General features: G+C 45.7%; 1 protein-coding gene across 1 annotated transcript in view; it reads left to right on the top strand.

The window, feature by feature from the left end:
• LOC120993851 (TRAF family member-associated NF-kappa-B activator-like) overlaps nucleotides 1-7,933 on the top strand; it is an 81,482-nt gene extending 73,549 nt beyond the window's left edge. The window contains exon 4 of the mRNA XM_040422326.1: nucleotides 7,852-7,933. Coding sequence (XP_040278260.1) covers nucleotides 7,852-7,878 — 27 coding nt within the window. The 3' untranslated portion in view covers nucleotides 7,879-7,933. The remainder of the gene's footprint in view (nucleotides 1-7,851) is intronic.
• The last annotated feature ends 10,259 nt before the right edge of the window (nucleotides 7,934-18,192 follow it).

The raw sequence follows: 18,192 nt of genomic DNA, 5'->3' as shown, positions 1-18,192 counted from the left end.
AGGACAGGCCAGCACCTCCAAGGCGTAGAGCCCCAGTTCATGCCACGTGTCCAGCTTGGACACCCAATAGTTGTAAGGTACAGGGGGATCACTGAGGACGCTACCACGATCTGCTATGTACTCCTTCACCATCTTCCAAAAATTTTCCCTCCGTGTGACACTAGGCCGCGCATCAGGGTGAGAGTGCTGGCGGGGTGTCATGAAACTTTCCCATGCCTTGAAGAGTGTTGCCCTGCCTCTGTTGGAACTGCTGTGTGTTCCCCTCCTCTCCCCTCCTTGGTTTCCCAAGGAAATATGTACTCTGCTGCCAGCGTTGTCAGCTGGACATTTTTTGAGCAATTTTTCCACAAGAACCTTCTGGTATTGCACCATTTTGCTAGTCCTCTCCAACACAGGAATGAGACTTGAAAGGTTCTCTTTGTAGCGGGGGTTGAGAAGGGTGAACAACCAGTAATCGGTGTTGGACAAAATGCGTATAAAGTGAGGGTCACGGGAAAGGCAGCATAGCATAAAGTCAGCCATGTGTGCCAGAGTCCCAACAGACAAGACTTCCCTGTCCTCGTCAGAAGGATGACTCTTAATCTCCTCATCCTCTTCCTCCTCTTCGGCCCATGCATGCTGAACAGATGGAATAAACCTGCTATGGGTACTACCCTCTGTAGCGGAGGCAACCGTCTCCAGCTTCTCCTTCCTCATCATCATCCAATTCACGCTAAGAAGACGAATGTGGTCTGGCTATCACCCTGTGTACTGTCTTCCCCCATTTCCACATCTTACACATGCAAAGCATCCGCCTTCATTGTGAGCAGCGAGCGTTTCAGTAGACACAGAAGTGGGATGGATTAGCTGATAATAGCGGCATCGCCGCTCACCATTTGTGTTGATTCCTCAAAGTTGCGTAAAACCTCACAGAGGTCAGACATCCATGCCCACTCGTCGCTTGTGAAGAGCGGAAGCTGACCGGAAAGGAGACGACCATGTTGCAGCTGCTATTCCACTACTGCTCTCTGCTGCTCACAAAGCCTGGCCAACATGTGGAACGTGGAGTTCCAGCGCGTGCTCACGTCGCACAACAGTCAGTGAGCTGGCATTTGCAAGATCGGTGGCAGCTTTCGGAAATGGGCACACACGAGGCGCACCTTCACCAGTAGCTCAGGCAAATTGGGGTAGGTTTTGAGAAACCGCTGAACCGCTAAGTTGAACACGTGGGCTAGGCATGGTATGTGTGTTAGCTTGCCGAGCTCCAAAGCCGCCACCAAGTTACGGCCATTATCAGACACAACCATGTTGTCACTACTGTGAGTGGGGGAAACTCTCAGCCATATGATGTAAGAGGATGGATGGTAGCTGCTAGGTCAGGAACACAGGATCAGGGAGCAGGTAACCTCCTATCGCGTCCCTAATGCTGACCCTGACTCCTAACTGTATGAGCCAACCCAGATGGTAGGAGGGCTCATACTCTGGAACCTAGGGTCCCTACTATCCCTCAGGACCAACCCTGTGCTAGGAGCAGGGTAAGACAACCTGTTCCTCCTAGACACGGAGGAACAGGAGTCTCACTGGCCAAGCTGCTAGGCCAGGAACACAGGATCAGGGAGCAGGTAACCTCCTATCGCGTCCCTAATGCTGACCCTGACTCCTAACTGTATGAGCCAACCCAGATGGTAGGAGGGCTCATACTCTGGAACCTAGGGTCTCTACTATCCCTCAGGACCAACCCTGTGCTAGGAGCAGGGTAAGACAACCTGTTCCTCCTAGACACGGAGGAACAGGAGTCTCACTGGCCAAGCTGCAAGGAAAGGGGAAACATATACAGACATATGGATATGGCAGGTGAACTACACCAGTTTCAAACCTACCTGCCACAGCCTCGCTGACTGGAACCCATGCACCAGTACTGCTGTCCACACAAACACTAAGGAGACAGCACACCACAAAACACACAGGTAACCAGGACATCTATAGCTGCAATAAACATAGAAAGGATAACAACATCAACTTAACATCATGCATAACTTTTATGACCACAAGGGTGGCCCTCACTGGACAGATGGTAAATGAACCAGGAGGATGACTCCAGCATAAACATGGAAGGAGTACCCCTCAGAGTTCTGACATCCAGCAGGAGCTAAATAGCCCAAGCAGCCACACCCACACACCCACCAGGAAAGGATTTAACCCTTTCATCACCAGAGAAGGTAAGTGTCACTTGAAGGAGAAGTGTAAACAGAACAAACTCCCTAACACCAAACATAGAAAGTGAACACTTAAACTCACACGTTGCCTGAGGCAACCGCATGCCATGACAGCGAGCCGCCTAGCCCCCAGCTCCAGCTGCTACACTGCCAACAACCATATGTTGCCAAAGGCAACCACACGTGAGGCAACAAACACAGAGCCCTCACCTGTGGTTGACAACAAAGAACAAACCGCTGACAACTGCATGCGACCAAAGAGTCACGACCATAACCATGGTCGTGACACATGTCTGGTTGTAGGTTGAGTGGTGAGAGCCACAGTTCAGTCTGGTCCCTTATACCCTGCCACAGCTCTCCGGCGGTGTGCTGTTTGTCACGTAAGCAAATTAGTTTCAGCACAGCCTGTTGCTGCTTCCCCACTGAAGTGCTGCACAGCTTCCAGCTACTGACTGGTGCTGCAAGATGACAATTCAGAGGTGGAAGTGAAGAAGGAGGTGGAGGAGGAGAAGAGAGGGTTGCAGCCACTAATGTAGGTGGTGGCCGAAATCCTGATGGAACTAGAGCCCGCAATCCTTGGCGTCGGTAACACCTGTGCCATCCCAGGGTACGACTTGCTCCTGGCCTCCACAACGTTCACCCAGTGTGCCGTCAGGAAAATGTAGCGTCCGTGGCCAAAAGCACTTGTCCATGTGTCAGTCGTTAAGTGGACCTTCCCAATAACTGCGTTGGTCAGGGCACGTGTGATGTTATGTGCATGCTGGTGTAAGGCAGGGACGGCACACCGGGAAAAATAGTGGCAGCTGGGGACTGACTAACAAGGGACTGCCGCCGCCATCAGGCTGCGGAAAGCCTCAGTGTCCACAAACCTAAATGGCAACATTACCAAGGCCTGCAATTTTGAAAGGTGCGCATTTAGTGCTATGGCCTGTGGGTGGGTGGCTGGGAATTTGCACTTTCATTCAAAGGCCTGGGGTATGGACATCTGTACGCTGCGCTGGGACACAGAAGTTGATGTGCTAGCTGATGGTGCTTGCGAAGGTCCAGGTGCAGGGCGAGAGGCATCCGGGCCTGCGTTTTGGACAGGAGATTGGCCAGCACGTAACACAAGGGAAGAGGAGGCAGTGGTGTGACCCGCAGGCACTGATTGTGGACCCAGGCATTCGGCCCACCTATTAGGGTGCTTTGATGCCATGTGGCGGATCATGCTGGTGGTGGTGAGGTTGCTAGTGTTCACGCCCCTGCTAATTTTGGTACGGCACAAATTGCAAATGACAATTCTTATATCGTCCGCACTTTCCTCAAAAAAGCTCCAGACTGCGGAACACCTACCCTTTGGTAAGGGAGATTGCCGCAAGGAGGTGCTCCAGGGAACAGTTGCGGGCCTGTTTGGTGTAGCCCGCCTTCTCCCTTTTGCCACCCCACTGCCTCTTCCAGCCTGTTGAGGTGCTGCAGATCCCTCCCCCTCTGTACTGCTGTCCTCGCTCAGCTTGCCACCTTCCCAGGTTGGGTAAGTGATTTCATCGTCCACCACCTCCTCTTCCACTTCCTTACTCTGGTCATCCTCCTGACTTGTTGACCTAACAAGAACCTCACTTATTGACAACTGTGACTCATCCTCATCATAAACCTCTTGAGACACTAATTGCAGTTGACTTATTGGCAACTGTGTCTCATCATCATCATCCACTTCGTGAAACACTAATTTGCTATATAGCACCGATGACGAGTTCCGGCCAGTCAATCACTGTAATGCCAGTAATCAACATGGCTACGGCATTACAGTGAGTTCCACTACCTTCCCGAACGTTTATTGGCTGCGTAGCAGCCAACAAACGTGCGGAGAGGAGACTCGAGCATCACGCTTGAGCACACGCACTCGATCACACGTGTGCTGAGCATAGCGATGCTCAAGTGAAAAAGGTGTTCAGTCAAGCATGCTTGCCCAACACTAGTAATTATTCATCTTTGTTGTTGCTGTAAGTACAATCCATTTTTTTCTTAAGCCCCTACCTGTCCAGTGCTCCTGGTCCCAGACTCACCTACCGCTGTCCTTCCCAACGGGCCCAGCAGCCAGGGTAGCTCTCTCACTCCACGAAGACTATGGCCTGCTTGCCAGCTAAGCCTCTCCCGTTCTGCCCATAGGATGTGCACTCCCTCTGGCTCTTAAAGAGCCAACACACACATTCTAATCTTCCACCAGCTAAAGGCTGGCCACCTTGGGTCACTTAAGGCCTCTTCCCCGTGGGAAAGTGCCTAAGCAATAGATCCTAGTCTTCTAATGTCTTATAAAGTGTAAGTTTATGCATTTGTTTGCCTGTGTACCAACTTCTGCCTGTTTCCTGGATTTGACCATTCACAACCTGACATCTGCCTAATTGCCATACTGACCCGGAGCTGCCTGCTCTGACTTCAGACTGTCCCTAAGGTTTTTCCAGTTCCCTCAGCACTCTGCCTGGTGTCTCTTGACCCCTGTGGGTCAGCTGTCAACTAAACAGAGCCTACTCCAGGAGGTTGTGGCCTGGTGGTTCCCCTGCAAAGTCTAGATCCTTCTACAGAGGATAAAGGATAAAGACTAGATGACTGCCAGGATAACTCCCTTAGGAGTAGCCCCAAGTCAAATCTGTTCAGTTAATACAGAAGTTCCATACACACTGCCTAACATTCACTAAATCTGCATGAGATGGTCACCCACCAAGTATCTATGCCAACACATGCAGTGTAAGTAGAGTAAAGTGGCATTAAAAGGTATGGGCAGCCTAGTCACTTTGCAGGTGAATCATTGGCTGAGGTGACAGGTGTGATAAATGATATTATTAAATATGTGAGGTTTTATTTAGGATAGTCTAGAATTAAGAGAGAGTATATTGATCCGAATGATAGTTTTCCACAACATGGGTGCAGAGAAGTCCAGGAGACATAAGAGAAAGGTTTTGATAAGGGTGGACAACTGCTGTAGGGCATTGGCAGTACGGAAATCATACATCTTTTGACAAAGAGGAGTGAAAATGCATGACTGTGCACAGGGATGTACATAGTGTCACGGCCATGGCTATGACCGTGACTCTTGAACCGCATGCGGTTGTCAGCGGTTTTCTTTGGTGTTCAATCACAGGTGAGGGCTGTGGTATTTGCCTCACCTGTGGTTGCCGCTGGCAACAGTGTGTATGTGGCAGCGTAGCAGGCTGAGCTGTGCCATTGCAGCTCGCTACGTTGTGCATGCGGTTTTGTGTTATGTGTGTATGTGTGCACTTCCTTTTTATGTTATTGTGTGCACATCTCCTTTAAGTGGTGTTTTCCCTTCCCTGGTGTTGGAAGGGTTAATCTCCTTCCTAGTGTGTGTGTGCACTGGGTGTGTCCGACTGTGGGGTGTGGCTTCTTGGCCTATAAAGCCTCACTGCTTTTGCAGGCCTGCAGGTTGCTTCAGCCATGCTTAGCTGAGAGCAGCCTCATGTCTTTATTACCTGCCAGTAAGAGCCACCCCCTCTGGTCATAACCATAATGTCGCTTTAAGTTATTTCTAGTTATGCGTGATGTCCGTGTGATGTTTTATATGTGATTTTGTGCAGCTATGGATCTGGGTCCCTGTGTGGGGATGCGTTTGTGATCTGCACCCTGCTAACACAGGGATCCAGTCAGCAAGGCTGTGGCAGGTAGGTGGAACTCTTTGTTCACCTGCCATATCCATAGAGCTGTTTATGTCTCCCCTTTTCCTGCAGCTTGGCCGTTGAGACTCCTGCTCCTCCGTGTCTAGGAGGAGTGGGCTTGTCTTACTCAGCTCCTAGGTGAGGGTCATCTTGAGGGCTAGCAGGGACTTTTAGGTTCCGGAGCATGGGCCCTCCTACCATCAAGGTTGGCTCATGTAGCTAGGAGCCAGGGTCAGGTTAGGGATGCGTTTAGGAGGTGACCTGCTCCCTAATCCTGTCTTCATGGCCAAGCAGCCGTAACATCACCGGGCTTCACACGGCTGAGGATTTCCCCCATCCTCAGCCGTGACACATAGGTCTCATAGGCCCCAATAGCAAAACTTAGTATGGGCCTCTCTGCCTCACCCAGTTTCCCAGTATGCATGCATCAAACACTCCCAAATAACGTGGAATGCAAATCTTGACATTCCAGATTTCTGACAAATTAATTATTAAGGGGCTGGCATATACTTGAGCTATAATGTACAACAGTTTCTTGTGTAAATTATAGTAAATATGACTGGGAGCAGAGATTCCCACGTCTCACCAAGCACTAGCCCTTTTCTTTCCACTTTAAAAAAGTCACAAATTATGGTACAAGTATGGTGTGCATCATAATCTGAAAAGTATTGATACCAAGAGCTTACTAAAAATCAGTACAGCTTTAGTGCACTATGGGCGGGGCCTAGCCCCATGGTACACCTCAGCTGCTCAGCTTTCCAGTGCTGGCCACGCCCCTCTGGACATTTGCATAAAGAATAAAAGTCTGTTTTCTTCTGGAATGCCACAAACAAGTTTGACAATTCAGGTATCATTTAAACCAGCAGGATCAACCTTACTGGACACTAATTGGGTTGATCCTGCTGATAGGTGCTCTTTAATCATGATTTCATGATTCAGTACTACCATGTAACCGCTCTTATCACTTCTCTCTCATAGTAAATGGTGGAATATAGGCTTAGATAAACAGGGTCATTTGCTTTGCCTTATTTGTCGTACTCCTGCAACTAAGAGACTGAAGAGTGCAATCTCATTGTACACTGTACATTACACAAAAGGGCCACATTGACGAAACCTATCATAATACAATTTAATATGATCTCCAGTTGTATTTCCTCAGGTTGCGTGTAAAGAAGATTTCAGTCACATACAATATATATGTAATTTTATCTTTATTAAACTTCAGAACCTTAAAAATAAGGATATAGTGATGTAGTAATAACATATGAGGGGATGATCTTGCGGCGCCTCTTCATTTACTCTAGAGGGAAGAAACATTTAAAAGTTTCTTACATTTTGTTGTTTTTTTAATAAATAGTCGCAGCATCTGTATCCGATGTCAAATGACGTCTATACTGATATTTTAGTGCTTGGGGATTTTGGGAGATTACTATAAAATAAAGCTTACGGTTCTCTGCCATTTCAAGTTATAATGCTGGAAAGAATATTATAAGACAACATACGTCATGCCGTTCAACTAAATTGTATTTCATTATAATTAAAGGCTATGGACACCTTTGGTGACTTTCATTTTATTATTGTATTCTAATAATTTTGGGCTAAAAATAGTTTTTCTTAATTGGTCTTTATTACAAAATTTCAAAAGTTTTCCCTGAACAGATTTCAGTTTCTGTGCATTTGACAGTGAATCCCATCAGAGATCAGTTTCATACGGTTAAGATAACACATGCGTTGCACTTTCCATACAGAAGGTGAACAATGGACCAAAACATAAAGTGGAGTCCGTCAGGTTCCATTGTTTTGACAGGAAACAGTGCCGCATGATGATCTTTTCTTGTCAAATCTGATATCATTTTCTACAGGGCCTGCAACATAAATGTAAACAGAGCTTGGATTACATTTTAAGTCTGTTCAAAATATTGGCAAATGTGTTTATATAATGTTTTTGATATTTATTCAATATTTTGAATGTATGTTTATTTTAATCTTTTCCTGCATTGTTTGTATAGGTAGTGCAGCTAGATGTGTGTACTTGATGGCAGCTGCAATGAATAAACCACTACAGTGTCCAAGAAGTGATAAGCGTCCTTCCCCAGAGACCAGTGAGTACGCGGATGTATAGATGTGTATACAATATCTAATCTTTTATCATGCTAATCCTATTTACTGTAGGCTTATATAAGGCTCCAGCAGTGCAACAGAGCTGTCATAAAATCCACCATGGACTGCTGCCTCTGTCCACAAAATACTGATTGAGGCCTTCGAGATACCTGCTTCCACAAAATACTGATTAAGGGGTATGAAATACTTGCTTCTACCAAATATTGATTGAGGCCTGCGATATACCTGCTTCCACAAAATACAGATTAAGGGGTTCAATATACCTGTTTCCACCAAATATTGATTGAGGACTGTGATATACCTGCTTCCACAAAATACTGATTAAGGGGTTTGATATACCTGTTTCTACCAAATATTGATTGAGGCCTGCGACATACCTGCTTCCACAAAATACTGATTAAGGGGTTCAATATACCTGTTTCCACCAAATACTGATTGAGTAGTGCAATATACCTGCTTCCACAAAATACTGATTAAGAGGTTTGATATACCTGTTTCCACCAAATATTGATTGAGGCCTGTGAGATACCTGCTTCCACAACATACTGATTAAGGGGTTCGATATACCTGTTTCCACCAAATATTGATTGAGGCCTGTGATATACCTGCTTCCACAAAATATTGATTAAGGCGTTTGATATTCCTGCTTCAACAAAATACTGATTGAGGGCTACGATATACCTGCTTCCACAAAATACTGATTAAGAGGTTTGATATACCTGTTTCCACCAAATATTGATTGAGGCCTGCGAGATACCTGCTTCCACAAAATAGTGATTAAGGGGTTTGATATACCTGCTTCCACAAATATTGATTAAGGGGTTTGATATACCTGCTTCCACAAAATACTAATTGAGTGCTGTGATATACCTTTTTCTGCAAAATACAGATAAAGGGGTTCGATATACCTGTTTCCACCAAATCACCAAATATTGATTGAGGCCTGCGATATACCTGCTTCCACAAAATACTGATTAAGGGGTTCGATATATACCTGTTTCAACCAAATATTGATTGAGGCCTGCGATATACCTGCTTCCACAAAATACTGATTAAGGGGTTTGATATACCTGCTTCCACAAAATACTGATTAGGGGTTCGATATACCTATTTCCACCAAATATTTATTGAGGCCTGCGATATACCTGCTTCCACAAATACTGCTCTTCTCTAGGGACTTAGGTACAGGGTCATTTTGAAAATGACAGGCAGAGGAAGAGGCAGGCAATTCCACAGGGGTGGTAGGAGTCGGGCAGGTTCACCAGGCCGGAGTCTAAGTGGGAAGTTGGAGAAGGCGAGTGCGATTACTTTAAAGGGCACACCAGAGTTGGTTGAGTGGCTCACTCACCCTTCCGCTTCTGCACCCTCCTCATCTTCTGTATCTGCACCCTCCTCACTCTCTGCTGTGTGCACCCCCAAATACACCACCACCCCCACCACCATAGCCCCTCCACTCGAGTCAGAGGAATTATTTTCCCATCCATTCCCAGACCTTACCGATGCGCAGCCATTCTTGACATCAGATGAGGAAGAGGAGATAGCAAGGGCTGCCACCCAGCGGTCTGACGACAGTACCCAGATCAGCCCCAGGAGGGAGGTCCCCGCTGTTGCTGCCTACTCTGAGATCTCAAATGTCAGTGGTGGTGAAGGTGACAATGATGATGACATGTCGATGGACGTCACGTGGATGCTCACAAGAGAGGAAGAGGAGGGGAGTTCAGAGGGAGAGACGAAGCAGCAGAGAGGGAGGAAAAGGAGGAGAAGCAGGCAGAGCTCGCAGGGCACAGGAGGCAAAAAGCAGACTGCTAATGTATCTGGAGCGAGCCATCCACCATGCACCATTTTTTTTTATGTGTCAGCCGCTGACAATAGTGTTGCTATCTGCAGCTTGTGCTGTCAACGCATAAGTCGCGGTAAGCCCAACACTCACCTAGGGACGACCGCCTTAAGAAGGCACCTGGCCTCCCATCATCGAGCCCAGTGGGAGCAACGCCTTCAGAACCCACAAAGCCACACTCCCAGCGCTCGATGTCCTGCCTCTTCTTCTCCTCTCTCCTCCCATTTGTCCTCCACTCCACCGTGCCGTCGTCGCGTTCATCTGGCAGAAGGCAGGCTTCCGTGACCCAAATGTTTGAACGTAAAAAGTTGATGACGCCGGATAACCCTTTTGCCCAATGACTGACCGCTTGCTTGTCGGAACTGCTAGCCTGCCAACTACTGCCATATAAACTGGTGAACTCGGAGGCCTTTAGAAAATTTGTGGCCATTGCCATACCACAATGGAAGGTCCCCGGAAGGAAATATTTCTCCCAGAAGGGCATCCCAGAGCTATATGGCCACGTTCAGCGGCAAGTGAATGTATCTCTGGCACACAGTGTCGGTGCCAAGATACATCTGACCACAGACACATGGCCTAGCAAACACGGGCAGGGAAGGTACATAACTTTTACTGCCCACTGGGTGACCCTTCTGACGGCCATCAAGCAAGTAACTTGTGGCTCCCGTGTTGATTTGGTATTACCGCCAAGGATTGCATGCAGGCCTGCCTCTTCTTCTCCTCCTCCTACTCCATCCTTCGTCTCCTCCTCGGCTGACTACTCCTTTTCCACTGCTATTGCCTCTTCCGCTGCGCCCCCCAAGCTCCCCAGAACCTATTTGACGTCCCAGATGAGACATTGCCATGCTGTGCTGTGGCTGTTGTGCCTGGAAGCCAAGAGCCACACCGTTCCTGCACTGCTTTCAGCTCTGCGGTCACAAGCCGATCAGTGGCTTACCCAATTTGACAGTTGGTAAAGTGGTGTGCGACAACGGTGCCAATCTGCTGAGCACGCTGAAACAGGGCAAAATGACACACATCCTGATCTTAGTCGTGCAGCGATTACCCTGGGGTCCAGGATGTCTTGCGGCAGGCCAGGAAAATCTCTGGCCATTTTAGAAGATCTTACACAGCCATGGCTCACCTTGCTGGCATTCAGCGGCCGACACCACTTGCCCGTCAGACCTCTGTTTTGTGACAGCCGGACGCGCTGGAACTCCACCTTGTATATGCTTGATAGGCTGCTCCAGCAGCAATGTGCCGTTAATGACTACCTGTACGAATTCTGCAGCAGGACAGGTTCTGGAGAGCTTGGTTTCTTTTCACCGTGCCAGTGGCTGCTCATGCGCGATGCATGCAGACTTCTGTGGCCATTTGATTAGATCACTAAACTGCAGCCAGGGCGCCATCAGTGACATCGTACCTTACACCTTCTTTCTGAAGCGTGCATTGCGTCGTGTCCCTGATCAAGCCATTGAGGAGCAGGAGCTGGAAGATGAGGAAGTCGCAATGCTGAAGGAATTCCCAGGTGGGGCTACTCCATCTGAGACAAGTCAGCAGTTGTCTGAAGAGGAGTCAGAGGAGGATGGTGGCCGTGGGGAGGAGGAGGAAGAGGAGGAGCAAGAAGAGCAGGCTTTAAACTTTTCTGGGATCCCTGGTGTTGTCCGTGGATGGGGGGAGGAGACCGAGGATGACATTCTCCTGGGCGATGAGCAGGAGTCAGGGCGCTCCACCGCTTCCAATTTAGTGCAAAAGGGGGACCTTCATGCTCCAGTGTTTGAAAATGGACCCCCGTATAAAAAGCATAAAGGGCAAGGGCCAGTACTGGGCGACAACGTACTTAGACCCCCGGTACAAACACAAAATGGTGGACATGTTACCAGCATCACAGAGCGCTGGCAGAATGCAGCATTTTCAGGCCTTGCTGTGTGAAATGCTGCATTCTGCTGTTGTGGGCGCAGGCAGAGGAATTTTTACCCACAGCGAATCAGGTGCGGGTACCAATCCTACTGTGCCTGCAAGAAGAGTGCGGTTTGAAGATGTGTTGGCCACTTCGGATATGAGATCATTCTTGCAGCCAACCCATCGACAGCCGCCCTCCGGATCCAGCCTCAGGTAACGCCTAGACTGACAGGTGTCTGACTACATCGGGTTAGAGGCAGATGTGGACACTCTGAGAACCCCTGGACTACTGGGTGTGCAGGCTTGACCTATGGCCAGAGCTGGCACAATTTGCCATGGAACTCTTTGCTTGCTCCTCATCGAGTGTCCTGTCCGAAAGGACATTCAGCGCAGCAGGGGGGATCATGAGGCATGGATCTCTGAGGAATTCAACACCTGTGACGACCATGTGTAATTGAATTTCCTCATGCCAGCCCACACATATCTGCCACCACCCAGAGCATAGAATGGTCCTTGTCTTATGTATATACAGCGGCATAAAAGGCCTTTTCTATCAGGTGAATGCCTAATTTTTGGGGCCTCCACCCCAGTGGCCTACAGTAAATGTTTTTATTCAGTGACCGCTTAATGCACCTCCAGCCACATAATCACAAGTTCTTTTCTGTCAGGTGAATGCCTAATTTTTAGGGCCTGTCCTCCCTCTGGCCTAAAATAAAAAATTTCTACACTCCAGCAGGGCACATTTTTGAGAGTTTCCCTTTAAGACGCGGGTGCGGGTGCAGTATAGAGGCAAATGGAGTCCAGGTAACGAAGCAAAAGAGCGTTTATTTCACACTTGCTCAAACAGAAAAGCAAAACAGTCACTTGGTGTTAGTTCACACACAAAATAACAGAGAGCTTCCCCTGGCTCCTTTACTTGAATGAGTCCTGTCCTGGCCGATTGCACAGCCACATAAAGTATTCTCACAGGATGCTGGGCACTCTGTACGCCTGTGTCGGGGTCCAGGCCTCAGCTCCACACACTGCAAAAACCACCCAGAGTCACAGTGATTTTCCTTACTTCTCCTCCCAGCTGAGGTTTCTGCATGAGAATTTAATAATAGAAAAAGGGCCAGGTATAGACCCCGAAACACGTATGGTTAATAGGAGACCCGCACATCAGCTGATGGACGTATACCCCTGCATCGACTTCATCTTTGGATACATTTGCATGCAAGGTCTTATACAATAAAGACAAGCCTTACCTCCCATTTGACAAACAAGGAATGCTGCGATCTGACTCTCCAGCTTTGCAAGCCATTTAGAGTCATCCTACGATCATTGGTCGGCGACGTTTTACAAAGTGAAAGCGGGATAACGAAACTAAAGTCCGCCCAGTCAAGCGACCACCCATTCCAGCAGCTCCAGCTGACAACTCACGGTAAGATATTGCTGTTTTAGATACTGCAGCCACGTGGGACGCCACTGTGAGCGCAGATCGCACAGCATATTACTATTACTTTTTCTATTATACGCTGGTGTCATAGTACACCGTTGAGTGCAACTATAATATTACGGTCAGCATTATTTACATCTATTCCTTCATGCAATATAATTGCTTTTAATATATGGGAGAAGATACAATAGTGATTGTTATGTGACATTAATTAACCAATATTGTAGAAACAATCCAGCCTCTATGTCCCAGGACGTGACAACCAACATTGGACACTACAGTGGGATGCGAAAGTTTGGGCAACCTTGTTAATCCTCATGATTTTCCTGTATAAATCGTTGGTTGTTACGATAAAAAATGTCAGTTAAATATATCATATAGGAGACACACACAGTGATATTTGAGAAGTGAAATTAAGCTTATTGGATTTACAGAAAGTGTGCTATAATTGTTTAAACAAAATTAGGCAGGTGCATAAATTTGGGCATCACAAAAAAAGAAATGAAATCAATATTTAGTAGATCCTTCTTTTGCAGAAATTACAGCCTCTAAACACTTCCTGTAGGTTCCAATGAGAGTCTGGATTCTGGTTGAAGGTATTTTGGACCATTCCTCTTTACAAAACATCTTTAGTTCATTCAGGTTTGATGGCTTCCGAGCATGGACAGCTCTCTTTAAATCACACCACAGATTTTCAATTATATTCAGGTCTGGGGACTGAGATGGCCATTCCAGAACGTTGTACTTGTTCCTCTGCATAAATGCCTTAGTGGATTTTGAGCAGTGTTTAGGGTCGTTGTCTTGTTGAAAGATCCAGCCCCGGCGCAGCTTCAGCTTTGTCACTGATTCCTGGACATTGGTCTCCAGAATCTGCAGATACTGAGTGGAATCCATGCGTCCCTCAACTTTGACAAGAGTCCCAGTCCCTGCACTGGCCACACAGCCCCACAGCATGATGGAACCACCACCATGTTTTACTGTAGGTAGCAGGTGTTTTTCTTGGAATGCTGTGTTCTTTTTCCTCCATGCATAGCGCCCCTTGTTATGGCCAAATAACTCAATTTTAGTTTCATCAGTCCACAGCACCTTATTCCAAAATGAAGCTGGCTTGTCCAAATGTGCTTTAGCCCACCTCAAGCGGCACTTTTTGTGCTGTGGGCGGAGAAAATGCTTCCTCTGCATCACTCTCGCATACAGCATCTCCTTGTGTAAAGTGCGCCGAATGGTTGAACGATGCACAGTGACTCCATCTGCAGCAAGATGATGTTGTAGGTCTTTGGTGATGGTCTGTGGGTTGACTCTGACTGTTCTCACCATTCGTCGCTACTGTCTATCCAACATTTTTCTTGGTCTGCCACTTCGAGCCTTAACTTGAACTGAGCCTGTGGTCTTCCATTTCCTCAATATGTTCCTAACTGTGGAAACAGACAGCTGAAATCTCTGAGACAACTTTCTGTATCCTTCCCCTAAACCATGATGGTGAACAATCTTTGTCTTCAGGTCTTTTGAGAGTTGATTTGAGACCCCCATGTTGCTACTCTTCAGAGAAAATTAAAAGAGGAGGAAAACTTACAATTGACCCCCTTAAATACTCTTTCTCATAATTGGATTCACCTGTGTATGTAGGTCAGGGGTCACTGAGCTTACCAAGCCAATTTGAGTTCCAATAATTAGTTCTAAAGGTTTTGGAATCAATAAAATGACAACAGTGCCAAATTTATGAACCTGCCTAATTTTGTTTAAACAATTATAGCCCACTTTCTGTAAATCCAATAAACTTCATTTCACTTCTCAAATATCACTGTGTGTGTCTCCTATATGATATATTTAACTGACATTTTTTATCGTAACAACCAACGATTTATACAGGAAAATCCTGACGATTAACAAGGTTGTCCAAACTTTCGCATCCCACTGTATACTATTGCTCTACATATATTGAGCCAGTGATTCAGCATAATCGCACTTTATTTTGCTCATTGTCGCTACATGCAATTTTACTCAGCATCGCTACTCATGAACATTCATTTTTTATGATTTATTCTATTGGTCTTATTTATGTCTATATATTTTGTTTATAATAAATTACTCAGGTGTTTGAATCACACAGGTGTTTATTCTGCTATATTGTCCTACAGATGATGAGTGCTCAGCCGTAATTTATATTATATTCTATTACTACTTTTTGACCAGGTGAGTCAATAGGGCTTTGCAGCACCCACTCCAGAGTTACTGACAGGGTGAGCCACCATTTTCCTTCACTATGTCCTATTCTTGTCATGATTACGGACAAGGATAGGATAGTTCTATAGAGGGTTGGACATTCCGTTTCACAAAATGTGGAACACACACAGCCGATGTCTTTGTTTTGCTGATCCGTAATTTGCTGCCATGTGCATGAGCCTTTACCCATTGTTTACCATTTAGTATGCACTAGTGACATGTAATTTTCCTTCCCATGTGTATAACCTTACATTTGTCAGTGTTAAACCTCATCTGCCACTTCTCTGCCCAAGCCTCCAATCTATCGAGATCCATCTGTAGCAGTATACTCTTTTAATTACTTTATGCAGTTCAGTATTGTCTGCAAAAAATGATATTTTACTGTGCAAATTTACCAGCATATAGTTTTCAAGCTCTTTTTTTTTTTACCCCTTTTTGAATATTGGCACTACATTTGCTAAGTGCCAATCCTGTCATTGTAGAGTCCATAACCTGTGACTCAGAGTATACTCAACAAACTGCATATTCACTATTATTACCCTCCCTGGCTCCCCAGCTGATTTGCGGCTACTTATCAAGGAGATGTTGCTTGAGGTCAGCTTGACCACACCACTACATGGATTTCAGTATATAAGCGTGAACTATGTAGTGTGCTGGCGCCATTGCGGGACATTCAGTAGTACCTAATGGAGTAAAATAATCTACAATCCTTTCCCATCTATTATGTTGCCACCACTTTAACCCCTTAATAATCGGTAGGGCTCCAGATTGCTACTTAAAGGCGTTACAAATAATTTATTATTTCTTAGTCACTAAAACAATGTTTAATACATCCACAGTTTATAACCATCTCCAACTATAAAAATGATTGACTTATTACATAATGCGTTAAACCACATGGTGCTTCTATAGTCCAGATCTGGCCTCTGCATAAAGCATCCACCATCTAATAACCAGTGCAAAAAATGCTAATCAAAATTGAGGGTCAAAGCAAAAATGATAATTGCCATCTACCCATTTAAAAAGCATTAGGATATCTATGGGTCCATGTAATTAAATAATTTAATATTGAAATCGACATTTATACTCTTTGGTACTAATGTATCCAATTCATAAATTCACTGTGTTTCTTTCTAAGAAATAACTCCCTGTCTCCGACTCTTCCTAGTGTAGGTACTGTCACGGATGGTGTTGCAGAAAACTGGAAGTTATAAATAAACATCCGACTGACTTGATCCCAAACTAAGGAACATATGGGTGAGCCCTATAAAACCCCTAGAGCTCTGCCTGACTGGTATGCCCATGCAAAGATCTTTATGATAGACGATTGCATGCCCTCGTACCTAGACTGTGTGACACCTGAAAACCCTATAATAGTGAGGGGACACGACCACCGGCTCCCTGCACTTAATACGGAGGGAGTCAGGGTCACCTAGAATCAAGCCAGCACGGAAACACAAATAAAGGAAAAAGACTTATCTGAGGAACCAGCAGTTGCAGCCTCTAGCAGTGAACACAATCCAGGAAGTAGTATAAACCGCAAAGTGAGGCAGTATGGGAGGGAATACAAAGGGAGGCAATCAGTGTAAAAAGATGACAGCTGGGAGAAGGAAAAGAGATGACAAAGTGAAACCAAAACAAAGAACATCATGCAAGAGGTACAGAAGAACGTCTGTCAGAGCTTCTCAGAGAGCTGGCAGTGACAGGTACATGATCTATAACCCTATAATTTAACTGACTAATGTTATGCTTTTTATCCAAAAAATTTTGTACAACCTGTAAATCTACATTCCTGTTTGTAACAGTACTTTTATGTTTCCCTATGCGAGTTTTAAAGGGAACCTGTCATCAACTTTATGCTGCCAATACTAACGGCAACATAAAGTAGAGACAGGTGAGTTGATTTCAGGGGTCTGTCATTTAAAAGTTAAAAGTAAGTGGTTGCAGAAAACCAACATCACAACATCTCACCACCTGAGAATAGTCTTGGTTATTCATAAATTCCTGCTCTCCCTGCTGATGATTGATAGGCTTCTACCTAGTTTTCTCCCTTTCTCTCTGAGAACTGCCAATCATCAGCAGATGGTCGGGGAGAGCAGGAGATTATGAATAACCATGACTATTCTCAAGTAGATTTGACTCTTTTCAAGGCCTGTGCTGCAATGATGATGATGCTGGTTCTCAGCAACCACTTACTTCTAGCTTATGAGTGACACACATAGCTGAAATCAGCATTTCTGTCACTATTTTATGCTGTTCTCAGTGAGATCAGTATAAAGTTGATGACGGGTTCCCTTTAACCTCATTCTCAGTCTTGCCTATATAAGCCACTCCGCAGGGGCATGTGATCATATAGGTTGCAATGTTGGTTGAACAAGAATACTCTTTTACAAAATTATTACAGTGGCATGGAAGGTTTCCAATTTTGAGGGACTCAGCAAGGATTGCTCACCCTTGTTACCTGGACCAAGGTCTGGCTTTACTAAAAAATCTTTAAAATTACTATTTCTTTTATAAGCTGTCATTGGGAGACTGGAGAACTCAGGAATAGTAGAACCCAGACCTCTTCTCAACAGTCCCCATTCACGTCTCCAAATCTGGGACACTTTTCCACTCACATTGATAATTGTCGAAACAAATTCTCATCCCATTATCCTTCTGCCTAGCTCCTGTGATTGCCATATTTTGTGTCATACTATATATTTCATTTTTATAAATATACAAAACTTGTCTCGGGTACCCCTGCTGAAGGAATTTTTCACAAATCTTATCCACATTTACATTAAACCTATTTTCATCCTCGGTGATACATCTCATCCGTAATAATTGGCTCCAAGGTATTGCATTTATTAT

Source organism: Bufo bufo, chromosome 3, assembly GCF_905171765.1.
Source record: "Bufo bufo chromosome 3, aBufBuf1.1, whole genome shotgun sequence".
Taxonomy (NCBI): Eukaryota; Metazoa; Chordata; class Amphibia; order Anura; family Bufonidae; genus Bufo; species Bufo bufo.
Note: the sequence above shows the minus strand (reverse complement) of the source record. Positions and strands in the feature narration are given on the sequence as shown.